The sequence below is a fragment of the Danio rerio genome, chromosome 13 (genome assembly GCF_049306965.1).
Source record: "Danio rerio strain Tuebingen ecotype United States chromosome 13, GRCz12tu, whole genome shotgun sequence".
Taxonomy (NCBI): domain Eukaryota; kingdom Metazoa; phylum Chordata; class Actinopteri; order Cypriniformes; family Danionidae; genus Danio; species Danio rerio.
Genome location: NC_133188.1, coordinates 2,828,384 through 2,855,000, shown reverse-complemented (window position 1 = coordinate 2,855,000; position 26,617 = coordinate 2,828,384). Strand labels below are relative to the sequence as shown.

The 26,617-nt window shown below is 40.2% G+C and overlaps 3 protein-coding genes across 20 annotated transcripts in view; all 3 read left to right on the top strand.

The window, feature by feature from the left end:
- Positions 1-15,608, top strand: part of pkdcca (protein kinase domain containing, cytoplasmic a) — a 259,947-nt gene extending 244,339 nt beyond the window's left edge. Inside the window, exon 8 of the mRNA XM_073919613.1 lies at positions 15,517-15,608. The gene's annotated coding sequence lies outside the window, so the exon portion shown is untranslated. The remainder of the gene's footprint in view (positions 1-15,516) is intronic.
- The window catches only part of fbxo9 (F-box protein 9), an 884,197-nt gene that overhangs the window by 365,902 nt on the left and 491,678 nt on the right, over positions 1-26,617 (top strand). The gene's annotated exons all lie outside the window — the stretch shown is intronic.
- The window catches only part of eml4 (EMAP like 4), a 127,086-nt gene that overhangs the window by 97,245 nt on the left and 3,224 nt on the right, over positions 1-26,617 (top strand). For 14 of the 18 annotated variants that reach the window (XR_012389083.1, XR_012389082.1, XR_012389080.1 and 11 more), the window contains 15 exons: positions 201-350; positions 3,091-3,160; positions 6,676-6,786; positions 8,747-8,842; positions 9,073-9,207; positions 9,412-9,547; positions 14,435-14,586; positions 17,091-17,216; positions 19,391-19,522; positions 20,329-20,396; positions 22,097-22,185; positions 22,261-22,358; positions 23,637-23,724; positions 23,839-23,937; positions 25,355-25,485. Coding sequence is in view for 10 of the 18 variants with exons in the window: in XM_073920523.1 (XP_073776624.1) it covers positions 201-350; positions 3,091-3,160; positions 6,676-6,786; positions 8,747-8,842; positions 9,073-9,207; positions 9,412-9,547; positions 14,435-14,586; positions 17,091-17,216; positions 19,391-19,522; positions 20,329-20,396; positions 22,097-22,185; positions 22,261-22,358; positions 23,637-23,724; positions 23,839-23,937; positions 25,355-25,485 (1,681 nt within the window). In the remaining 8 variants the exon portion in view is untranslated. Of the gene's footprint in view, positions 1-200; positions 351-519; positions 1,258-2,980; positions 3,161-6,675; positions 6,787-7,468; positions 7,804-8,746; positions 8,843-9,072; positions 9,208-9,411; positions 9,548-14,434; positions 14,587-17,090; positions 17,217-19,390; positions 19,523-20,328; positions 20,397-22,096; positions 22,186-22,260; positions 22,359-23,636; positions 23,725-23,838; positions 24,761-24,822; positions 25,486-26,617 lie in introns of those variants that run through there. The other 4 variants (XR_012389085.1, XM_073920526.1, XR_012389084.1 and 1 more) reach the window with 3 other exon arrangements.

The window sequence follows — 26,617 nt, the reverse complement described above, 5'->3', positions numbered from 1 at the left end:
AACCTCTTTCATTTTAGCCGAAATAAAACAAATAAGAAGAAACATTATAGGAAATACTGTGAGAAATTAAACATCATTTGGGAAATATTAGAAACAGAAAACAAAATTCACAGACGGGGGTAATAAGTTTGACTTCAACTGTATGTGTGTGTGTTTACTGTATGAGTGTGTCCTCGTATCCTCCTTGACTCAGAGTGTAGATACGGCTACAGGGGACGTGACTGTCGTGCAAACGTATACTTGCTGCCGACTGGAGAGATCGTGTACTTCATCGCCTCAGTAGTTGTGCTCTTCAACTATGAGGAGCGGACCCAGCGCCACTATGTGGGGCACACCGACTGCGTCAAATGGTGAGACTTGTGGAAAAATACTGTTGTTCAGGCAAATAACAGCTAGTCGGTTGCCTGTTTTTCCTCATGCATGGTTGTCTTTGTGAATGACTGCTTAGTTCAGTTTTCCTGAGGCTCACAAAATGGAAATGAGGCGAAACAAATGAGCTGATATGATAAAGATGCTTCAGGGGATCAGACTGGCCATTCAGTTTATTAATTTATCCAGCAAGTTTTTACACAGCGGATGCCCTTCCAGCCGCAACCCATCTCTGGGAAACATCCACACACTCACAGTCATACACTACGGACAATTTAGCTTACCCAATTCACCTGTACCGCATGTCTTTGGACTGTGGGTGAAACCAGAGCACCCTGAGGGAAACCCACGCGAATGCAGGGAGAACATGCAAACTCCACACAGAAACGCCAGCTGAGCCGAGTCTCGAACCAGCGACCTTCTTGCTGTGAGGCGACAGCACTACCTACTGCGCCACTGCCTCCCCCGGAAATACATTCATTCATTTTCTTTTCAGCTTAGTCCATTTATTAATCAGGCGTTGCCACAGCGGAATGAACCGCCAACTTATCCAGTATATGTTATTACACAGCGAATGCCCCTCTAGCTGCAACCCAGTACTTTAGAAAAATTTTAACTTTACACGAGGGCAAATAATTTGGTTTCAGCTGTGTTTTTGTCTTCAAATAGACACTTTACACTGTCATAACATCGAGACCATCAATTAAAAAAATTGTTATTTACATATACATATAATAATGATTTTAGCGACTGCTGCAACTACAAGACAGAATCCAGCACAGACTGATTGGAAATACATGCTAAGTACGATTCTCAGAGTACATTTCATTCATACAGAACCACTCAGTGGAAACTGGCCATTAAAGAGTCACTAGCCCCTTTCACACAGTGATACCGGTAAATATCTGGAAAATTTCCGTAAAGACTTTACCGGTATATTGAAAAAAACGCTGTTCACACAGGCGAGGATGTTACGGAAATTTTCCGGAAAAGAGCGTTCACACATCCATTCCAAAATACCGGTAAATTCTGACATCATTCACCACAAATGAGCTTTAAACGGCTGCGCTTGTGTTTGTAAACATTTGACTAAATTACAAACTCTGTGGATGATCAATATTGTGAACAACTTTCGCAGGATCACTTTCTCATGTCGAGATGTTCATAATATGTGCGTGTGCTGGCACTCATAGGCGCACGCAAAGCTTGAAGGTAAACAAACAACGGCTTATCATAAGCATCTCATCGATGATTATTTACACAGTTGGCATTAAGAAGAACATATAAACGTGATCTGACTAACTTCTAGCAGCTAAATGTGTCTGGAAAAATATTCAAAGGCTTTTATCCTCACAAACCGCGCGGAGGTAAATGCGTCTGACTGTTGTGATTGGCTAAAGCAGACGTCTCACGTCAGCGCGTTCTAGACGTGCACGCGCTTATTATGGGAATCTTCCTTCTGCATTCACACAGCGCAGCATTCCGGCAAATTGCCGGTAATGTTACAACTTCTCTTTCCGGAAAATAGCCAGAACGAATTTACCGGTATTTTCAAAAAGGACCTGTTCACACATACAACCTTTCTGGAAAATTGCCGGCAATTTTCCGGAAAGGTCTGTATGTGTGAAAGGGGCTACTGAAGGTCTGCATTGGCCGATAAGGCAAGGCAAGGCAAGTTTATTTGTATAGCACATTTATACACAGTGGCAATTCAAAGTGCTTTACATTAACAAGAATAAAAGAAACAGGTAAAATAAAAATAAAAACAAATAATAAAAATGATTAAAAAAAAGAATAAAAACGGTTAAAATGTGATATAAAAGAATGAAGATGAAGAGAAAAACATACTAGTGCAATCTGTCGGACGCAGCACAGTGCTCATTCAGTAAAGGCACAGCTAAACAGATGTGTTTTCAGTCTTGATGTGAATGTGCCTAATGTTGGAGCACATCTGATCATTTCTGGAAGCTGATTCCAGAAGCGAGGGGCATAGTGGCTGAAAGCTGATTCACCCTGCTTTGACTGAACTCTTGGAACTTCTAGTTTATATGATCCTAAAGATCTGAGTGATCTGTTAGGTTTGTATTCAGTGAGCATATCTGTAATGTATTGAGGTCCTAGGCCATTTAGTGATTTATAAACCAGTAATAATACTTTAAAATGTATTCTGAATGTAACTGGCAGCCAGTGTAAAGACATGAGGACAGGTGTGATGTGCTCTGATTTACTGGTTCTGGTCATAATTCTGGCTGCAGCGTTCAGGATGAGCTGCAACTGTCTGACTGTCCTTTTGGGAAGGCCAGTGAGGAGTCCATTACAGTAATCCACCCTGCTGCTGATAAAAGCATGAACACGTTTCTCTAAGTCTTCACTGGAAACAAAGCATCTGATTCTTGCTATGTTTTTGAGATGATAGTATGCTGATTTACTGACTGCTTTGACATGACTATTGAAACTCAGATCTGACTCCAGAGGCACACCAAGATTCTTGACCTTATTTTTTGTTGTTTGACCTTTAGTGCCAAGGTACGCATTTACCTTGAGAACCTCATCTCTGTTCCCAAACACAATGACTTCAGTTTTCTCTTTGTTTACTTGAAGAAAATTTAAGCTGATAAGCATCAGTTTGATGGGCAGTGTTTACCATAGATGTACTTTGTTACAAACAGATGATGAAAGCAGTGAGGTTTCAGCAGTGTCTCTGTGCTTTTTCTCCTGTAGCCTCGCTGTTCACCCGGATAAGATCCGCATCGCCACAGGACAAATTGCAGGAGTGGATAAAGACGGCAGGGTGAGTTTGAGCCATAAAACTCTTATATTAGAATGAGAAATGTTTCTTAATCATGAAACAATCATATATAACTGATCTCTTTGCCATGATGACAGCACATAATATTAGACTAGATATTCTTCAAGACACTAGTATACAGCTTAAAGTGACATTTAAAGGCTTAACTAGGTTAATTAGGGTAAAGTTAGGGTAATCAGTGCATCAATACTAAACAAATATTGCTTAAGGGGGATAATAATATTGATAGGGGTGTCAAAATTAATTGTTTCTTCATTGCACCGCGATGCAGACGCAGACAATTCGGTATCGGTTCAGTAATAATCTTAACCAGTTATTATGTACTGACGTCATTTATCTCCTATGCGCTCTGTCGCGAGGGAGGTGAGCGCGAGTATTTATAACACTCAGGAGCAAACTCAGGGCCGGCCCATAGGTACCATAGGTAAATGCTTAGGGCGCTGTATATCCAGGGGCGTGCCAGATATGAGCGCGGTTCAGTTGATTTTGTTTACGATATTTCTGACACACATTCAGTTACAGATGGCAATAACTCAAAAAACTCTTACCCTAAAAAGATCTGAAGTGTGTTTCCTACAAAAAGACAAAGCTGGTTATGTTTCACAGCTGTCTTTCTTTTTTTTCGCCCGACATTATGAGCACTGCTCTGTTTAAACCCTCGCAATATGTGTTTAGCCGAGAGAGCTCACGCTGAGAGGAGGTCAGTAAGGGACCGTCGGAAAAGTGCTTCTTTTTTTCGTTTTTCTGCTCCGCTCAGCTCGAGCTCTCCCTGTTGCGAGGGCTTAAGTGTGTGTGTGTATGTGTGTGTTTGTTTGTTGCTGTCTATGTTTGTGTATGTGTTTGAATGAGAGACAGTGTGGTGCTGTGTGTTTGTGTGTTTATACAGACAGCATGTTATGGCCTCGCCCCTAAAATATAATACTGTATATGGAAAGCATCGTCGATGCACCGAGATATCGAATTGAACCGAAACGAAGGCATGATAATCGTAACCGAACCGTGAGACCAGTATAGGTTCACACCTTTAAATATTGACCTTAAAATGACTTTAAAACAATTAAAAACTGCTTTCATTCTAGCCGAAATAAAAGCAGTAAGACTCTCCAGAAGAAAAAAAATATATAGGAAATACTGTGAACAATTCTCCCTCTGTTAAACATCATATTATTTGACAGAAATTAATTCACGGGAGGGTAAATCTTTCTCACTTTGACAAGAATGTTTCTCTAGGCATGTCAAAAATGCTTTTAAAAATTAAATTGTTGTCTGTCTTTCCGCATTCATAATCTCATAACTGCATTGACATGATATTGTTCCTCCATTGACTGCTATTTTCTCTCGCTCCTGAGGAAGTCGATTTTCTCAAAGCGTTTCTTTCCGTCCGAGGAGCTACGCTACAAATATTGCATTCCATCTTTTGTGCTTGGGTTTGCAAATTAAGAGAGCAGAACTGGAATAGCTGGCTAGTTTCTATTCTGCTTTAGCAAACAAACATTGAAGACAAACAGAACATCTAGAAAGTACAAAAACAAACACTTTAGTTGAACACTTCACACCATTCACTACTGGCTTATACCTGCCGGTTATTAAGAAATTAACTGTTTATTTGCGCTTATAAAGTATGATCTTTTCTTACAAACCCTAAATATACTATTAATAAACAGCTAATTGGTAGTGTATTAAGATAATGTTCAGTAATGGTTTGTTTAAACTGGATGAATTGTGACTATGAAGTGTTACCAACACTTTTAGCTGGCGAGTTTTCTGAGGATCAGTTTTCTTGTGTTAAAGTGCTCCTATTATGTGTTTATAAATGGCCATATTGGGCGACACGGTGGCTGAGTGGTTCATAAGAAGTTCATTGGTTCGAGTCCTGGCTGGGTCAGTTGCCATTTCTGTGTGAAGTCTGCGTGGGTTTCCCCCGTGCGCTGCGGTTTCCCTCACTGTCCCACAGTGATGTAGGTAAATTGAATAAACTAAATTGGCCCTAGTGTATGAGTGTGTATGTTGAAGTGTGTGGGTGTTTTCCAGTATTGGAAGTGCATCAGCTGTGTAAAACATATGCTGGGTACAACCCAAGCTTATTTTGGAAACGTAGCCCCGCGGACAATTCGGTATGGTTTAGTAATAATCATAACCGGTTATATATAATAATTGAATACAAGCAAAAATAATAATCATAACCGGTCATAATTACTGACGTCATTTACCTCATATGCGCTCTGTCGCGAGGGAGGCGATCGCGAGTATTTACAACGCTCTAACTAATTTAAACTCATAAACTGTGCACAAAACGTAGCCCCGCGGACGTTTCTGGAGACCGCCATTTACGTGGCCGGAGGTACGTACAGCCGCGTTTAGTTTTTTTCGAGCGAACGCTGCGGGCCGGTGTGGCACCGCTCCACTCCTCCTCTTCGCGCTCGCCGTCTGACGGCTCGCCTCCAAGTGGAGGGCTTTCCCGATGCAACCAGTAAGTCCGCTTAGCTCACAGCGTTACGTCAGCGGAGCGGAGGCCCCGGAGGAGGAGGAGCCGGCCGCGGGGACGACGACCGGGATCGAGTCCGGGGAACAGCGTTTCCAGAAATCAGGTAAGATGAAAAACAGAATCCGAAAAATAAGGGCGAAAACGCGGCGGGATCCGAAAACGCGGTCGAAATCGAAGACGAGGGCTTTTGCTTTTTTTTTTTTTTTTGCAAACCGTCGCTTGGGTTTAGGGAAGGAGGAGGAGGAGAAGGAGGAAGAGGAGTGCGGCAGCTTTTCGCGCGAGAACAGCGTGGGCGCGAACGGCGCGAGCTCCCGAGAGGCGCCCGAGACGCGAATAAGCGTGCACAGCGGCCTCTCGCAGATCCGCGAAAACAAAGACCGCTCGAATACGTACCTCCCAGGACGTATCTCGCGGTCCGCAGAAACGTCCGCAGGGCTACGTTTCCACAATGAGCCCAGGTTGGCTAGGTAAGTTGGCGGTTTATTCCGCTGTGGCGAAGAATAAAGGGACTACACAGAAAGAAAATGAATGAATAAGGCTCAGGTTTTGGTTTTGGGAGTGCCCAACAACAGACTGATATGCATGCAGGACCAAAATAACACTTTGCATTTGTATTATTTTTTCCGTTTGGTTGTCATCATGTCTTAAAATGAACTACAGTAGTTTTATAGTTATAGCACAGCGCGTTCCGTGTCCAGTGTGAAAGCCACTTTAGGCTTCTTTCTTTTAGGCACTTTAACCATAATAAAGTGAAAACATTTGTATGTGGTTTTAAGGCTTGTGACTGTGTAAGCATTTCATTTCAAGAGAATTTTCCAAGACAACTCGTTGTACAACCAAAGTATAAACCTTTTATAATCCATAATGGGGCGGTTTAAACTACACAGTGACTCCACAAATCTCTTGTGTTCTGAGCTGCTGCATTTTGATGCTAATGTTGGAGTATGTTGTGGAGTTGAATGTGAAAGACATGAATGTGCAGTGATATTTCTGTCTGTGTGTCATCTTTCAGCCGCTGCAGCCACATGTGAGGATCTGGGACTCTGTCAGTCTGTCCACACAGCAGATCATCGGCCTCGGCACCTTCGAGAGAGGAGTCGGGTCCCTCGCTTTCTCCAAAGCCGTGAGTTTGACTTCAGCGTTCTCATGTTCAATGCACATTTCCAGCATCTGCATCAACTAGGGTTGTTCAAGTATTTTGAGTTTCGCTTAGAGTTTTTGTCTTATTTCAAGTCCAAATATCTAAAAATTGTTAAATCAAGGAGCTATCAGGAAAATATTGCATTGTTTTCTGAAATAATGCATCAAAACAAAGTGAGTTTTTCCTTAAAACAAAGCAAAACAATCTGCCATGGGGGGATAAAAATAATCATATTTTGTGGGAATATAAATTTATATAATCTAGTTTCAAATTAGCAATAATCTATATATAACTAATAAGTTTTTTTCTTTGGTTTTTGGGGTGTGACAGACCTTAAAATGTCTCGGTTTCCTGAGCCCTGACTGTTTCAAAGTAATGTAAATTGCCAGTTTCACAGCACAGCTGTGTCTATTGTCAAACAAATGGTCAAGCCGGTCAACTTGTTGAATGGGTTCTGTGTCCAGAACATCATTTGCACACTTTGTTTTCATGCTAAAATGTATCATGAATGGGTAGTTGTATGCTGATGAGATCGGGGCTGGAAAGGCAATTTACCCTGCCGACAACAACATTTAATTTGCATGCTTTGTTTTAGACTGTCCCCACCTACATGTAACAATGTCTGTAAAAATGTATTTAAACTGAGTGTCTGCTGTACTAGTTCAGAGTTCTTTCGATGACGCCACAGCAATGCGGAGTTCTTCTTATTAAAGGATTCCGCTTTGAAGATGCCCGAGAGTTTTCCCTGGTATTTTGGCTCGTCTTAGAATTTCACAGCAGTTTTTGTGCCGTGAGCCAGAGAGAGAAATTCACAACAGCTCCAAAGGCAAAACGAGATTTTTCATGCCTGACCTATGGGCAGAATATTTAGCTTGTTTTAAGGAAAAACTCACCTTTGCTTTTACTTATCATTTCTAAAAACAAGACTATATTTTTGTCTTGTCCTGAAAATGTTTCTTGATTTAAAAATTACTCAACGAGACACAATCTTTAAGTCAAGTAAGTATTTTTTTTTAAGTAAAATAAGCACATTACCTGACAAAGGTCTTATTGTCAATCTCTAGCAACAAATAATACCTTGACTTCGAGTTGATCATTTAAAAAAGGGTGGATTGAGGGTGGATTTTTCCCATGAATCATCTGTTGAACTGCATCACAAATACTGCAGGAGACCTACTGGAAGCCACATGGACCCAAGATTCTAAGTTTGGTGAGAGAGAAATCATGGTATGGGGTCTACATTCAGTATGGGGGCGTGTGAGAGATCTGCAGAGTGGACAGCAACATCAACAGTTTGTCGTGTCAAGACATTTGTGCTGCCCATTACATTACAAACCACAGGAGAGGGACAATTCTCCAGCAGGATAGCGCTCCTTCTCATACTTCAGCCTCCACATCAAAGCTCCTGAAAGTACAGAAGGTGCTCCAGGATTGGCCAGCCCAGTCACCAGACATGAACATTATTGAGCATGTCTGGGTTCAGATGGAGGAGGAGGCATTGAAGGTGAATCCAACGAATCTTGATGAACTCTGGGAGTCCTGCAATGTCGCCCTGGGAGTCCTTTGACTGATTTCTGTCACAATCTTGGCTCCATGCTGGTTCCAGTAGGTCTTTTGCTGTATTTGTGATGATTGGTATGCAGTTCAACTGAGGGTTCATCAGAAAAAACCCACCTTCTGACACTTTTCCAAATGATTAGAAGTCAAGTTATTATTTTGTTGCTCTTACAACTGAGATAGACAACAAGACTTTTGTCAGGTAGTGTATCTCCAGTAAACCTAGGCTGAGATACATTCTTAAACATGATGCGTGTGTGTGTGTGTGTGTGTGTGTGTGTGTGTGTGTGTGTGTGTGTGTGTGTGTGTGTGTGTGTGTGTGTGTGTGTGTGTGTGTGTGTGTGTGTGTGTGTGTGCGTGCGTGCGTATGTGTGTGTGTGTGTAGGACTCAGGTACTCATCTCAGTGTGATTGACGACTCGAATGAACACATGCTCACCGTATGGGACTGGCAGAAGAAATCGAAAATCGCAGAGATTAAGGTACGTTCACCACTTCCTCATCCTCTCTTATCATCTCCCTTCCTTTGTTCCTTTCTTTTCCCATATCATTCCTCTCATCTTATTTTCTTCCTATCCTTTCTTTTACATTTCTTATCTCTTTTCAGTTTGCTGCCGCCTTGTTCTGTCATGTTGTTTTGCCACGTCTGCTCCATTTCAACCCGTTTTCAGTTTTGCTTTGTCTAATTTATTGTGTAATGGGTTTTTTATAGACCACCAATGAAGTGGTCTTGGCAGTGGAGTTTCACCCGACTGATGCCAACACCATTGTCACTTGTGGGAAATCTCATATCTTCTTCTGGACCTGGAGCGGCTCTTCGCTCGCCCGTAAACAAGGCATCTTTGGTGTAAGAGCACACAGTTTAATGCTGTTTATTTCAAGATCTGTTGAAATTCTCGATTCTGATTGGCTGGAAGGTGGGCAATCAATGCAATGGTCATTTAAGTCCGTTTTGATATTATTTTGATCGTATTTTGAGCTTCAGCAAGCAAGTGTCGAGTTCATTAAACTTCCAATTCACATTTTTTTTTATCTTGCGTTTCTGTGACAGAAATACGAGAAGCCTAAGTTTGTGCAATGTTTGGCCTTCCTCAATAATGGAGACATCCTGACCGGGGATTCAGGAGGAATCATGCTGATATGGACCCGCAGCACTGCTGAACCAGCACCAGGCAAAGGCCCCAAAGGTACACACACACATTGAGTTTTCATAAGGGACTTCCCATAGACATGATGCTGTTTATTCTATGCAGAGTGTATATTCTGTCTTCTTCCCTCAACCTTAACCCTATACCAAACTTCACAGGAAACAATCTGCACTTTTACATTGTCAAAATACTTCATTCTGTGGGATTTACGAGCCCTTTTCCTCATGGAAGGTCAAAAATGACTGGTGTTACCATACTTGAGAGGACATTTGATCCCCACACGGTCACACTATAGTTAATGAGCACCAGGGTCACACGCACAAGTTTGTTTATGAGAATTGTGGGGACACTCTATAGATTTTTATTGTTTATATACTGTATAAACTATATCGTCTATCTCCCAACAATGAGTGCAATTGCTTGTATTCAATACTTTATTATTATTATTATAATTTTCCATATCTGCAATGCCTGTATTTTGGCATTTTTAGCAGTCCACTTAGAATCCAACTTGGAAATCAATGTTTTCTTAATTGGTGTTGATTGTTTGGAAATTCAAATGGCGTTAACATGCCTGTGTTTTTATTTCTGTAATAAATATGGCTGTCAAGCCAGGATCTTGACGGTTTATTGTGGGTATGTTGTTTACATGAAGAAATTTGTGTTACAACTTAAACAAAAATTCTAATAAACAATAATATTTTGAATTTAAATAGTTTTTGTCTTGCGTTTACATTAATTTTACATTTGAATAGCCAAAATTACAAGTTTCAGTATTTTAAATGTGATTAATTGCGATTCATTTTCGAAAAAAGGTGAATTAATTAGTTTTTTTTGACAGCACTAATTACGATACTCGAAGGTCCCCACAGTGTAGTGAATTCCAGGACCACACACACAGATTTTATGCATATAGTCAAGAACTAAGCTGAAGGAAAATAAATGTATGTTAAAATTCTCCTCTAAGCAAATGCATTTCCGTTACATAAAGCCCTGTAAACTCACAATTCTTAGAAATAAGGTCAGAATTTTAAGAAAGTCACAATTTTATGTAATATAAAATCAGAATTCAGAAAAATAAAGCCACAATTGAGTGAGATAAAGTCAAAGTTCTGAGAAAAAAAAAGCACAATTGCATGTTGTAAAGTCGGAATCTTGACTTCATATCTCACTATTTTGAAAATAAATTCGCAATTGTGTGAAATAAACCTGCAATTGCAAGGAAAAAGGTCAGAATTTGATTTGTTAACATTCTCCTTATTTTTATTCAGTCATCACCTGCATTGCTGTTCATTTTTATTTGAAAATAACCTTTTAAAAACAAAATACTGTCAAAAAACTTAATTCTGCATGATTCATGAGCCATTTTCAAAAAAGAAATAAATAAAAAATACAATGTAGTGAATACCAGCACCACACACACAGATTTTTAGCAGTTGTTCAGGGACTAAGCTGAAGGAAAATGAATGAATGTATGTTAGAATTCTCCTCTAAGCAAATGCATTTCCTTTACATAAAGCCCTGTAAACTCACAATTCTTAGAAATAAGGTCAGAATTTTGAGAAAGTCACAATTTAGGAGATATTCAATCAGAATTCAGAGAAAAAAAAGCCACAATTGAGTGAGATAAAGTCAAAGTTCAGAGATAAAAATCACAATTGCACGTCAGAATCTTGACCTTATACCTCACAATTTTGAAATCAATTTGCAATCGTGTGAAATAAACCTGCAATTGCAAGAATAAAAAGTCAGAATTTGATTTGTTACCATTGTTTTTAATCATCACCTGCATTTCCTCAGATAAAGCACTGTGGCGTTGACTGATCATGCTGATCTGCTCTGCTCTGCTGAATGTGCTCAAACCAAAACTAATCAAAATCTGCTCAAAGTAAAGACAGGAGAATAAAGAAACTTGACTAGCTATGTTTGATAAAACTATTTATTTTCTTGCTTTCTTCTAAAAGAAAGTTAGAAAAAGAATGAGTTTAAATCAAGATTTTGCACAGGCCCCGAAAGGAAATCTTTGTTTATTTCTCATTTCATCACCATGAACATGCCACCAAAAAGCACAGTTAACAGTTGCCATTCTGTTAGGAATAGCGTTTCGCTTCAGTAGAGAAATACACGGGGGTGACATTTACTACACTACGGTAAAGGTAACAAATAAAAGAGCTGAACTTCACATCTGACCTGCTGCAGCACATGTGTGCCCTCATGAGTTTGTGTAATTCAGCTAAAGTCACTTTGCCATGAGGAATATAATCTACATCTGTAGGCCTACTGTTTTCCTCGGTAATATGTTATATGCTATTCTTCTTTAAATAAATAAATAAGGGCGATGCAGTGGCGCAGTAGGTAGTGCTGTCGCCTCACAGCAAGAAGGTCGCTGGTTTAAGCCTCGGCTGGGTCAATTGGCATTTCTGTGTGGAGTTTGCATGTTCTCCCTGCGTTCCCGTGGGTTTCTTCCGGGTTCTTCGGTTTCCCCCACAGTCCAAAGACATGCGGTACAGGTGAATTGGGTGTGTGTGGATGTTTCCCATTGATGGGTTGCGGCTGGAAGGGCATCCGCTGCGTAAAAATGTGCTGGATAAGTTGGCGGTTCATTCCACTGTGACGACTCCAGATTAATAAAAGGGACTAAGCAGAAAAGAAAATGAATGAAAAAATAAATAAATCAATAAATAAATAAATCAATAAATCAATTAATCAATCAATAAATCAATAAATCAATAAATATATAAATAAATCAATAAATCAATAAATAAATAAATATATAAATAAATCAATAAATCAATAAATAAATAAATAAATACATAAATACATAAATAAATAAATAAATAAATTGTAATTAAGTAGTTAATTAATAAAAATGTCTAGAACCCATGAAGGAGATCCACAGCTCACGGTGTGTATGTGTTTGTGTGTGTGTGTGTGTGTGTGTGTGTGTGTGTGTGTGTGTGTGTGTGTGTGTGTGTGAGAGAGACTGCAACTGTTCGCACACACTCACACACACTGCTGTCTGTGTGCACAAGTTGGCAGATTATTTTCTCAGTGTTGATCCTGGAGTTGTAATGGTTTTCGCTGGCATGCTGTGGAACTGGATTGGCGGCACCACAGGCTGAAACGGCGCCAGATCCTGATCATTTATCACTCCTTTATTTACCCGTGCGAATGTGTTCAGGATAGTCCTGTGGCACAGCGCCTCCTGCTGGACTTAAATAGCTCACTGCGCTCAGTGGAGAGATCCTAACGAGCAGAGGTTACAGTACATTGAGATTAAATACGTTTATTAATCTGTGGGTACATACTGTGTAGACTATAAACTAGACATCTCACAGATTTGGGGTTTTCTGGAGTGTCACTTTGAGCTGAATGCTAGCATCTTGAAAAATATCTAGTCAGATATTATGTGCTGTCATCATGGCAAAGGGAAAAGAAATCAGTTATTAGAAATGAGTTGTTGAAACTATTATGATTAGAAATGTGTTGAAAAAATTATTCTCTATTATTACTACTATTAGTATTAATAGCGCTTCACTTTTCCACATTTGTTTATGTTACAGCCTTATTCCAAAATGGATAAAAATTAATTTAGTTCCTTAAAATTCTCCACACAATCCCCCATAATGACAATGTGGAAAAAGAGTTTCTGAAATTGTTGCAAATTTATTAAAAGTGAAAAAGCTGAAGAATCAGATGTACATCAGTATTCACAGGCTTTGCTCAACACTCTGTTGATGCACCTTTGGCAGCGATTACAGCCTCAAGTCTTTCTGAATGTGATGCCACAAGCATGGCACACCTGTCTTTTTGCCCATTCCTCTTGGCAGTACCTCTCAAGCTCTATTAGGTTGGATGGGAAGCGACGGTGTACAACAGATCTCTCCAGAGATGTTCAATAGGATTTAGGTCTGGGCTCTGGCTGGGCCACTCAAGGACATTCACGAAGTTGTTGTGAAGCCGCTCCATTGATATATTGGCGGTGTGCTGTGGGTCATTGTCCTGCTGGAAGATGAACCGTCGCCCCAGTCTGAGGTCAAGAGCACTCTTGTGCAGGTCTTCACTCAGGATGTCTCTGTGCATTGCTGCATTCATCTTTCCCTCTATCCTAACTAGTCTTCCATGAAAAACATCCCCACAGCATGATGCTGCCACCACCATGCTTCACTGTAGGGATGCTTTTAGCCTGGTGATGAGCGCTGCCTGCTTTTCTCCTAAGGTAATGTCTGGCATTCACTCCAAATCACATCAGACCAGAGAATTTAGTTTCTTATGGTCTGAGAGTCCCTCAGATGCCTTTTGGCAAATTTCAGGCGGGAAGTGGCTTCCGTCTCCCTGACTAAGGCCCTTCTCCCCCGATCACTCAGCTTAGGTGGCCGGCCAGCTATAGTCCTGGTGGTTCCAAACATCTTCCACTTACGGATGATGGAGGCCGCTGTGCTCATTGGAACTTTAAGAGCAGCAGACATTTCTCTGTAACCTTCCCCAGCCTTGTGCCTCCAGACAATCCTGTCTCGGAGGTCTACTGACAATTTCTTTGTCTTCAATTTCCCCCCCACCCCCAAGTCATGAAACATCATGGATTTTGATTAAAATATTTATTTATTTTGGTGTTTCCCCTTTTTTTTTTAGGCCTGTTCCCTCCAACTGAATAAAAAAAAGGTTATTTCGACTTTTTAATCTCAGAATTGCGTGATGCAAACTCACAATTAATTAATTATGTCAGAACATGTTTTTTGTGTACTTTTTGGTTTGTATTTCTTTCTGTAGACATCACACACACACACACACACACCCTGCCTTTTTGGCAAACATGTCCACAAGCTTCTCTTTCACTGGCTTTTTTTTTAAAGCGTCTTGCAGATGAAGTGCATCGGTCAGGAGGATTGTTCTTGAATCGTTTGTGTTGTGTGTTGATCCCCACAGGAGCGTTTCAGATCGCACGGCAGATCAAGGCTCACGACGGCAGCGTCTTCACTCTGTGTCAGATGAGGAACGGCACTCTGCTCACCGGCGGCGGGAAAGACCACAAGATCATCCTGTGGGACCACGACCTGCACCCAGAGAGAGACATCGAGGTAATGAAAGTCTCATACTGGTGTTAGCATGTGCTAAACGGCATAATATAGAAATAACTGATTGGCTGATATTATTTACTGTCCTCATGTCAAAGATAAAATAAATCAGTTATTAGAAATTAGTCTATTGTTACTGTTATGATTAGAAATGTGTTTAACAAATCATTAAAGGGAAATAGTTGAAAAATAATGCAAATTTCACAGCAGGGCTAACAATTTTGTCGTTAACTCTACCAACTCTGCTGAAAAATCCAGCTTAAACCAGCCTAAGCTGGTTGGCTGGTTTTAGCTGGTCGACCAGGCTGGTTTTAGAGGGGTTTTGGCCACTTCCAGACTGGTTTCCAGCCATTTCCAGCCTGGTCCTAGCTGGTCAGGCTGGGAGATGACCAGCTAAAACCAGCTTGACCAGCCTAGCCAAGCTGGGAGTCCAGCCAAAACCAGCTATATCCAGCTTAAACCAGGCTGGTCAAGCTGGTTTAAGCTGGATTTTGCTGGTCATTTTCCAGCCTGACCAGCTAAGACCAGGCTGGAAATGGCTGGAAACCAGCCTGGAAGTGGCCAAAACCCCTCTAAAACCAGCCTGGTCGACCAGCTAAAACCAACCAACCAGCCTAGGCTGGTTTAAGCTGGATTTTTCAGCAGGGAAAAGAAAGTACAGTGTTATATAAGGCAGATAATTGAGTTAAATTCAGGTTCAGCGTCAGTGCCTAGTTATTTTCTTGTTTATTTATTGACTGTACAACAGTATGTACATGCGAAAGATGAATGTAAAATAAAGTGCTAGAGGGTTTGGTTGAGGGCCAGATCTGTAATTATGTACTTATGTTTTGTAATTACTATTGTGTTACTGAGTGCATGTTACTGCATGTACATTATATTCTACTTGTACAGTTCATTATATTAAATGTACACTCTAGTTAATGTAATTAGTAGGGATGTAACGGTATCAGAATTTCACGGTACGGTAATACCTCGGTATGAATGGCACGGTACGGTATTTATTGAATAATTTACAGGAAAAACACAACTAATGAAAAGACTCGAAAAAAGTGGCAAAAGTGTTTATTTACCTCAGCACTGAACATATCAATGACATACAAATTAACCATCTATCTGTAAGTTTCCAAACAGGAACTTAAATTTTTCAATTTTAATAACAAAAAACTATAAAACCATATAAAAAAAATAAAGTTTTAATTTAGTATTGTTGAAAACTCATCACATTCAACATTTAATCACTCACTCACTTAGATAGAGATGGGTTTTTTAAGGAAAATGATCATATAACTATAATCTGGTAAAAGCTGGGATCTCTGGGCATGTCCCCTGCAACAGAAATAAACCCCTTTCATTTGGGACTGAGGTTTCTGGGACAGAGAGATATGATTTAGCCAAGGTTGACAGCAGTGGGTGACGTTGTGCATTGTCTTTCCACCACTTGAGAGGACAAGCCATGAGTGAGATAGAGGTCTCTTTGCGGTACAAGTCAATGTCTGCATCAATCTAACAAGTGTGCTGTGTTCTGCAGTCCCCATGACTGTTTTAGTCGTATTCCCCGACTTATATTTCACCACAGTCTGGCAGTGCCTGCATACTGTTTTTTTCTTTGTCTGTCACCTTTTCTCCTTTTTTGTATCTTTTTAGAAAGAAACCGAAATGCTTCCACACATCCAATTTAAACCCCGCTTTAGGTTCGATCATTTCCAGCTCTTTTTCTTCCCGCTACCAGCAGCACACTCCATTTCCGCATTACTGGATCTTTAGTGACAACCGACCGCAAAGGATGATGGCCACGCCTAGGCTGATGGGAATTGTAGTTCCCGCTACCTCCCGTTCGCCTCATTCGCCTGAGCAAACTTTTCTCAGAAATATAGTTTTATTGAGTCATGCGCTTACGGTAATATTGAAAAAAATTACTATTGCGGTATGACAGTATTTACAATATTGTTACACCCCTAGTAATTAGCTTAACTATGAAGATAATAGCATGTAAACATCTAAGCAATGTGCAAAACATGTACAGTGATCCCATATTAATCGCGGGAGTTTTAAAAATAACCCGCCATAGGGGAAATCCGCGATTTAGTCGGCTTTATTACAGTTTTTATAGATGTTTTAAGGCTGTAAAACCCCTCACTACACACTTTATACACTTTTCTCAGACAGGCATTTACATTTTCACAGTTTTCTCTCTTGTTTAAACACTATCAAAGCTCAAACTTTCATAGAAAAATAAGTCCAGTATTATAGAAACCAAAGATCATCTGGCACTCTGTGATATGAACAGTGTCTTGAGTCGTAGCTGGGCACCGCAGACAGCCACCGTGTCATAACAGTCTGGTGAAAAGGGTCTATACTGAAATAAAAGTCTGCAGCATTATCTGGTTTGCACTGACTTAATAGTTTCATCTAATTAATGACTGTTTTAGCTTTAAAAGTGCAGTTTAAGAAAATATAATGTTATAAAGTACAGGTCCAAATAATGTGCGTTTGCCTTCCTTCAGGTCCCGGATCAGTATGGCACCATTCGTGCGGTGGCCGAGGGCAAAGGCGATCAGTTTCTGGTGGGAACGTCACGCAACTTCATCCTGAGAGGAACCTTCAATGACGGATTCCAGGTGGAAGTGCAGGTAAAACACATCTTTAACAGTGTGAGAGGCTTTAGAGAACGTCAAAACTTTCTGTCACAAAATAATGCGTCACACTTTACAATAAGCTTCATTAGGTAATGTTAATTAATGCATTTACTAACATGAACAAACAATGAACAATACATCTACTACCTACTGTATTTGTTCATGTTAGTCAATGTTAGTTAATGAAAATACAGTAGTTCATTGTTAGTTCATGTTAACTCATGGTGCATTTGCTAATGGGTACCACTTTATAATAACTACACACTATAAATCATTTATTAAGCATTAGCATCTAGTGAATTCCTTATTTATTAAGCATTAACTCTACATTAATAAGCGTTAGTAAGCAGTTTATAACTGCAGCTACAAATGCTTTATTCTTGACCTACAAACATATTTAAAATGTGCTTAATAATTGAATTTTCATACTTTGTTAATGATTTATTTTTTATTACTAAATGAAGTATCGCATTATTTACAAATCATTTGTATTTAAGAGTAGTTGAGGGTTTTAGGATCATTCTGAATGAGTTAATAAATGATTAATAAACTATTGAAATCAACGTTTATATGTCTTATTATTCAGGCTATGCATGTTAATAAATGCTTTATTAACTCAACTTCATCTAGTTTTGTGACCTGATCTAAAGTGAGGACTATTCATGCTTTATAAATCCCTTATAAAAGACAAATAAAGGCTCAGTTAAATTATAAACAAAAAGAATGACATTATTCATTCCTATTCATTTATTCGTCCTTCATAATGTCCTATTCATTCATTTCAAATAAAAAATAAATCTTTGCAACCTGATCTAAAATAAAATCACTGTAGATTTTAAACATTGCATCTTATTATATTGTTAAATTACTATATTGTTTTATCCAGTTTTATGTCGTATTTTGACACTCCTGTTATTCAGCAATGTTTAAACTTTATTAAAATTGTTCTTTTTAGAAAAGATTGCAAAGATTATTGTTCATTTGATTCTGAGCCTTTAATAGTCATTTATAAGGCATTTATAAAGCATGAATAGTCCTCACTTTAGATTAGGTCACAAAACTGCATGAAGTTGAGTTAATAAAGCATTTATTAACATATTAGTTAACTATTAATATATGCTTGATTAATAAGATATATAAATGTTGATTTCAATAGTTTATTAATCATTTATTAACTCATTCTGAATCATCCTAAAACCCTCAACTACAACTGGTTTGTAAATATTGCGATACTTAATTTAGTAATGAAAAATAAATCATTAGCTAAGTATGAAAATACAATTATTTAACACGTTATACAGGTGCTTATAAGTCAAGAATAGAGCATTTGTAGCTTATTAACGCTTATTAATGTAGAGTTAATGCTTAACAGATAATGAATTCACTATTTGCTAATGCTTAATTAATGATTTATAGTGTGTAGTTATTATAAAGTGTTACCTTATTTGGTAACACTTTACAATAAGGTTCAATAGTTAATGCATTTACTAACATGAACTTATCATGAATGTTCAATTATGATTAATAAATGCTGTACAAGTGTTGTTCATGATTAGTTCATGTTAGTAAATGCATTAACTAATGAACCTTATTGTAAAGTGTTACCAAATAATGCATAGAAAACCAATCGATCTTAATCTTAAAGTGCACATGAACTTAAAAACTATTTAATCAACCATGTTGATTTTGTTAGCTCACATTGGTAGTTTAGTGTTGAACAAGTCATCCATGCATGTCGTTAAGAAAAAATGCCCTTGTGATCTAAAATAGAAATCTGAAAATGCACTTGCACCTGTTTGTTTTCAGTTCAATTCTCAGATTAGGTCAGTCTGAGTTATTGGGTGTGGCTAACATACTGAACCACGCCCTTAAAACTGTTGGTTTTGACAACACACAGAAGTGGTGAGCAGGAGGAATCTGTTAGGCTGTAATAACTCTCCTCAAACTCTTTTCCACCTTCTTTCTGAATGAAATGCCTACTTTACATCCAATCAGCTCGCAGTAGAATAAACAAGCCACGCCCACTATTTTCTCATTTAATCTTCCGTCTCTCTAGGATCTACGTCACTATATATATATATATATATATATATATATACACATCATTATCATATGTGTGTGTGTTTTTGCTGAAACTGCAGTATCAGTTTGTTTGTGTGCGTTTTCAGGGACACACTGATGAGCTGTGGGGTTTGGCCACACACCCCTTCAAGGACCTGTTCCTCACCTGTGCTCAGGACAGACAGGTGTGTTTGTGGAGCTCAGTGGATCACGTGCTCGAGTGGACCAGACTGCTGGACGTAAGACTCTCTCTCTCTCTCTCTCTCTCTCTCTCACACACACACACACACACACACACACCCATTCATTAATTTTCCTTTGGCTCAGTCCCCCATTTATCAGAGGTAGCCACAGCGGAATGAATTGCCTACTATTCCAGCATATGTTTTACACAGCGGATGCCCTTCCAGCTGCAACCCAGTACTGGGAAACACCCATACACTCTCACATTCACAAACACTCATACACTACAGCCAATTTAGTTTATTCCCCTATAGCACATGTGTTTGCACTGTGGGGTAAACCGGAGCACCCGGTGGAAACCCACACCAACATGGCGAGAACATGCAAACACCACACAGAAATGCCAACTTGTCCAGCTGGGACTCAAACCAGCTACCTTCTTCCTGTGAGGCGACAGTGCTGACCACTGAGCCACCATGCCGCCACACACATTCCATAAGTTGCCATTGTTTTTATTCTGTACACACTGTATTTTCTATCTACTTATCCTAAACCTCACAGCAAACTGTGTTTTACTTGCTGATTGAAACTCCTTCTGGATGATGTTTAAGCATTTTAAACGGGTCATCAGCAATGTCCTCATGATTCCCCTTCTCACAACACACAGTTATTTACTTGCTGATACTACATAGGTGACTTCAATTTACTCAACATAAGAAAACATTTTGAAACAATTGTTGTAACAAAACATTAGGTGGTCAACATGTTGCATTATTTTATCAAATGGTCTTGATTTAATATTGATTTATTATTGGTAAAGAATACATATAGCAGTATTGATGTGTTTTGTGTGTGTTTTCAGGAGCATGGCCACTGTGCAGATTTCCACCCCAGCGGCTCAGTTGTGGCCATTGGCACTCACTCAGGGAAGTAAGTAAACTCTGCCATCTCTGCAGTGATGAGGTTGCCAGAACATCTTTTTTTCTGCTATTCGTGTATTTTAAAGTGTAATGCATTCTAATAATTAAGAATTGAGTTTTAAAGGCGCTGTACAAGAATCAGTTATTATTATTATTATCTTAGACTGATGGCTGAAGGTCTGGCCAGTGTAAATGGAAAATGTAAAAGTGTAAATTGTGTTTAGGGAAGGCAGTGGGCGGTTCAATTGGTGCTTTTGAAAACACTGTCGGTTGGGTTTAGGGAAGGGGGTGGGCGGGTCAATTGGTGCTTTTGAAAACACTATCGGTTGGGTTTAGGGAAGGTGGTGGGCGGTTCAATCGATGCTTTTGAAAACACTGTCGGTTGGGTTTAGGGAAGGGGGTGGGCGGGTCAATTGGTGCTTTTGAAAACACTATCGGTTGGGTTTAAGGAAGCCAGTGGGTGGTTCAATTGGTGCTTTTGAAAACACTGTTGGTTGGGTTGTAGGAAGGCGGTGGGCGGGTCAGTCTGTGCTTTTGAAAACACTATTGGTTGGGTTTAGGGAAGGGGTGATTGGGTCAATTGGTGCTTTTGAAAACACTGTCGGTTGGGTTAAGGGAAGAGGGGGATTGGGTCAATCTGTGCTTTTGAAAACACTAATGGTTGGGTTTAGGGAAGGGGGTGGGCAGATCAATCTGTGCTTTTGAAAACACTATTGATTGGGTTTAGGGAAGGGGTGATTGGGTCAATCTGTGCTTTTGAAAACACTATTGGTTGGGTTTAGGGAAGGCAGTGGGTGGGTCAATTGGTGCTTTTGAAAACACGTCAGTTGGGTTTAGGGAAGGCAGTGGGCGGGTCAATTGGTGCTTTTGAAAACACTATTGGTTGGGTTTAGGTAAGGCAGTGGGCGGTCAATTGGTGCTTTTGAAAACACTGTCGGTTGGGTTTAGGGAAGGCAGTAGGCGGGTCAGTTGGGTATAAGTAAGGTGGTGGGCTGGCCAATCGATACTTTTAAAAACACTATTGTTGGGTTTAGGAAAAGCGGTGGGTGGGCCAATCAATTTTTTTGAAAACACTGTCAGTTAGGTTTAGGGAAGGCAGTGGGCAGGTCAATTGGGCTTTGGTAATGCGGTGGGCGGGCCAATCGATGCTTTTGAAAACACTGTCGGTTGGGGTTAAAGAAGGAGGAGGGTGGATCAGCCGATCGGTCAGTAAGTCAGTCAACAGCGGCCTCTGGTGGATTTATGTGAGAACAGTAGGTGTGAATGGCACTTGTGGGAGAAATTTGAGATCTGAAAAAGCAAACACAGCGGCCTCTGGTGGATTCGTGAAAACAAAAACTGCAAAAAAAATTTACCGCCCGGACGTATTTCGCAATGTGCAGAAGTGTATGCAGGGGTTTGTATCCATAATGAGCCTGGATTGTTTAAATGAAGTTAATTATGTAATTTTAGTTTATTTTCTACTGTTTAGTTTTTATGTTAATGTTCTGTATTTGATTTTTATCCGCGTTATTTACAAATTAAAAAATCCATAAATAGTTATTATTATTAAAAGATTGTTGAATAGTCCACTTGCGGAAATCCTTTTTAAATTATATATAATATTATATCAAATTAAATATAGAATTAGAATATGGAACATGTGAAACACTTAAATAAATGTGCATTCAGCATTTCACAGCTTTAATGGTCTGATTTGATGTGTTTAAGGTGGTATGTTCTGGATGCAGAGACGAGGGATCTGATTGCCATTCACACAGACGGCAACGAGCAGCTCTCAGTGATGCGCTACTCTGTCGGTGAGCGGCATATTTCTGTTTTCTGCTCTGTAAATGTGTGTGTAAAACAGACAGTTTAATGTCGCTGTTTCTCAGATGGGACGCTGCTGGCAGTGGGATCACATGATAACTTCATTTACCTCTACACGGTGTCGGACAAGGGACGCAAGTACAGCAGATATGGGAAATGCACTGTGAGTATTACTGCTATGTAGTGTTTTTCAACCATACTACAGTAAAGTACTTGAATGAGTTGTGGTGATTCTATGGTTTTTATAGGAACAAAACAACTAGTAATATAAACAAATGAGCCAATACTTTAGTTCTACAACTACACTCACCGGCCACTTTATTAGGTACACCTTACTAGTAGCGAGTTTGACCCACTTTTGCCATCAGAACTGCCTTAATCCTTCATGGCATATATTCAACAAGTTACTGGAAAAATTCCTCAGAGATTTTGCTCCAAATTGGCATGATAGCATCACACAGTTGCTGCAGATTTGTCGGCTGCACATCCATGATGACAATCTCCCCGTTCCACCACATCCCAAATGTGCTCTATTGAATTGAGTTCTGGTGACTGTGGAGGCCATTTAAGTACAGTGAACTCATTGTCATGATCTGAACTGTTGATACAAGGCAGGATGAATCCATGCTTTCATGTTGTTGATGCCAAATTCTGACCGAATGTGTCAGCAGAAATGGAGACTCATCAGAGCAGGCGACGTTTCTCCAATCTTCTATTGTCCAGTTTTGGTGAGTCTGTGTGAATTGTAGCCTCAGTTTCCTGTTCTTAGCTGACAGGAGCGGCACCCGGTGTGCTCTTCTGCTGCTGTAGCCCATCTGCCTCAAGGTTGGACGTGTTGTGTGTTCAGAGATGCTCTTCTGCAGAGCTCGGTTGTAACGAGTGCTTATTTGACTTACTGTTGCCTTTCTATCAGCTGGAACCAGTCTGGCCATTCTCCTCTGGCATCAGCAAGGCATTTGCGCCCACAGAACTGCCGCTCACTGGAGATTTCCTCTTTTTCAGGCCATTCTCTGTAAACCCTAGAGATGGCTGCGCGTGAAAATCCCAGTAGATCAGCAGTTTCTGAAATACTCAAGACCAGTCTGGCACCAACAACCATGCCACGTTCAAACTCGCTTAAATCACCTTTCTTTCCCATTCTGATGCTCGGTTTGAACTGCAGCAGATCGTCCTGACCATGTCCACATGCCTAAATGCATTGAGTTGCTGCCATGTGATTGGCACATTTGCATTAACGAAATTTGCATAAATGAGCAGTTGGACAGGTGTACCTAATAAAGTGGCCGATGAGTGTATATGTTATATTTTACAACAATACACCACAGTTTCCTGTAAATTAAACACTATAGTAGTTTTTATGTCCTTATTTAAATTTTTTCACTCTGATTATTGCAAGTGCTACAACAGTAAGTTGTTCTCTGCTAAATCTTTGAATCCTCAGGGACATTCCAGCTACATTACACATCTTGACTGGTCCCCCGACAACAAGTTCATCATGTCCAACTCAGGAGACTACGAAATCCTTTACTGTAAGTGTCTGACCACAGGCTCGCCTCTTCCCAGAAAAACATTGCCTTCTAATCGCACTCCGGTTTCGTCTCGTTATTGAATGTTTATATGATGGTGTTGTTGTTTTTCCGCAGGGGACATTCCAAACGGCTGTAAGCTGATCCGCAACCGCTCCGAGTGCAAAGACATCGACTGGGCCACGTACACCTGCGTGCTCGGCTTCCACGTCTTCGGTCAGTATCTGTGCACTGAGGCATCATGGGACTTTTCATGCTCAGACAACTCAGTTTTGGTAGAGCTGGGATACTCTTTTGTTTTTGAATCAGTCACATGCACTCACTTTCTTCAACGCCTCAACTCAAACGTTTATCCGTGTCTCAAGAGTTTAGTGGTTGTCATTTGAACCCTACTTTCTGCTTTACACTCTTTTATTTCAGTCAGTGGTTTAGCCTTGAGGGGGTCTGAGTCATTCTCACTCACAAACACCCTTACTTGGCAGTCCAAATGGGGTTACACCAGACTGTTTTTGCTGAAAGAAATGATGAGATTTTTTTTGTAACCATATACACTTTAAACAATGCTGGGCTCCACACTGCATAAAGGGATTAAGATAACATTGTTTTGAATCTGCCCCTATGCTGACACACAGGCATTTGTAGCTCCGCCCTCTTTTGAAAAGAGCACAATCTCATTTGAATTTAAAGATCTAAATTTGGCGATCTATAATCCCTATTAATAACTCCTGTACAGCAGTGCCACAACATTCTGACACTTGAATACCAGTAAGGTCTAGTTGTTGTCAGTGGTCTTTTTACAGTGTCTGCTATAATGTTAATGCTGTCTTTGGTGTGTTTATACATTGATGAATATGGCCACTGTGTAAACCCTGCTGAAAAATCCAGCTTAAACCAGCCTATGCTAGTTGGCTGGTTTTAGCTGGTTGACCAGGCTGGTTTTAGAGGGGTTTTGGCCATTTCCAGGCTGGTTTCCAGCCATTTCTTGCCTATTCGTAGCTGGTCAGGCAGGAAAAGGACCAGCTAAATCCAGCTAAAACCAGCATGACCAGCCTGGTTTAAGCTGGACTTAGCTGGTTTTGGCTTGGCTTCCAGCCTGGCTAGGCTGGTCAAGCTGGTTTTAGCTGGTCATCTCCCAGCCTGCCTAGCTAAGACCAGACTGGAAATGGCTGGAAACCAGCCTGGAAATGGCCAAAACCCCTCTAAAACCAGCTTGGTCGACCAGCTAACACCAGCCAACCAGCCTAGGCTGGATTAAGCTGTTTTTTTTCAGTAGGGAATACACAGAAAGTTACGATCTTATTGCCACATTAGATCGTTATGATAACATAATAAATGCCTTCAGTGATTTCCTGAAGATAAATAGCAATAAATAACACAACTAGAATAACTACAGCAGTCGCGAGGAGATCGCGAGGACATATGATGACGTGTGCAGGTGCTGTAGTGCTGTTCTTATGGGTAAATATTGAAGCCCTTCCCCTTCACCCTCGGTTGTAAGGGGTACAAAACTAGAACTGGGATTGGGCCTTAATTGGAGAATTGTCTTAATCTTATTTAAAATCTGAATGTTGGTGTCCATGTAAACATACTCGGTGTTGTGATGTTGTGCACTGATGTATTTGTTGTGTTTCAGGCGTTTGGCCGGAGGGCTCAGATGGCACAGATATCAATGCGCTGATACGATCCCACAACAGGAAGGTGATCGCTCTGGCTGATGACTTCTGTAAAGTACACCTCTTCCAGTATCCCTGCTCCAGGCCCAAGGTCAGTCACCACACATTTACATTAAGTCGTTTAACAACGTGGTCCTTAACCATTAGGTCACAAACTGGTATCGCTCCGTGGATCAATTGGTACAGGGCCGCACAAGAAATCATTATGCATTTCAGTTTTATCTATTATCCAAGTCTGAACATGCTGTTATTTAGAAAAATTAATCATTTTGAAAAATTACCATAGTATCTCGGTTACTTGAGCGCTCAAATTTAACCCACAAGCAGCAAAATAAGTAAGAAACACGTCGTTGGAAAGTTTTTTTGTGAAGAGGAAAAGGCTCAGTGAAGGAACCACGAGCTGCCAAGGAATAGATCCACAACCCATTTGTCAACAAATCAGGTGAATCCAGCATGTCTGTGCAAGAAGATCAGGTGATAACGCAAATGGCGGCCACATTTTAGGGGCCGTTCGCATATCACATCTTTTCTAGAGTTCGCACAAGTTTTTTAAGTAAGAAGGGGGAGGGTCTTTTTTAAGGGTCAATTGGGGGACCCATAAAGTGCCTTGAAATGTGCATTTTTTAATCTATGTTTCATATAATGTCAACTAAAAAAATCAAGAGAAGGTGGGACATATAGTAGCTCCTCCCCTTTTTAAAATCAGCCAATAGCGTTTGGTTTTCATCACAGCTCTGCCAGTGAGAGTGGTTGAGCTCAAGCGCATCAAATGAAAAGCAAAGTCGGCGCAACAGCCTAGTGGTTAGCGTGTTGACATACGGTGCAGTAGCACGTCAGGGAGTCCCGAGTTCGATTTCCAACTTGAGGACATTTCCCTACCCTACCCCCTCTCTTTCTCTCCAACTTCGCTTATTGTCTCAATACTGTCCTATTTAAAAAAAGCAAAAATAAATCTTTAAAAAAATGAAACGCAAATGAGAAGTGGGCGGGGCATGTCGGATACTAGAGAGCATTTGATTGGTCAGAAGATTTGAAGAGAAACTGAAGTATGAGGTGGCATGAACAAAAACGTTGATCGATGGAAGTGACAAACTGCAAGCGTTGGATGTTTAAATCAGGTGTAAATCTTCAAATACTATTATGGTAGCACACTAGCTAATAGGTATCTTTAAAATGAATAGACTAAAGCTAACATAAAAAATGGATTTTAATTTCACCGACCT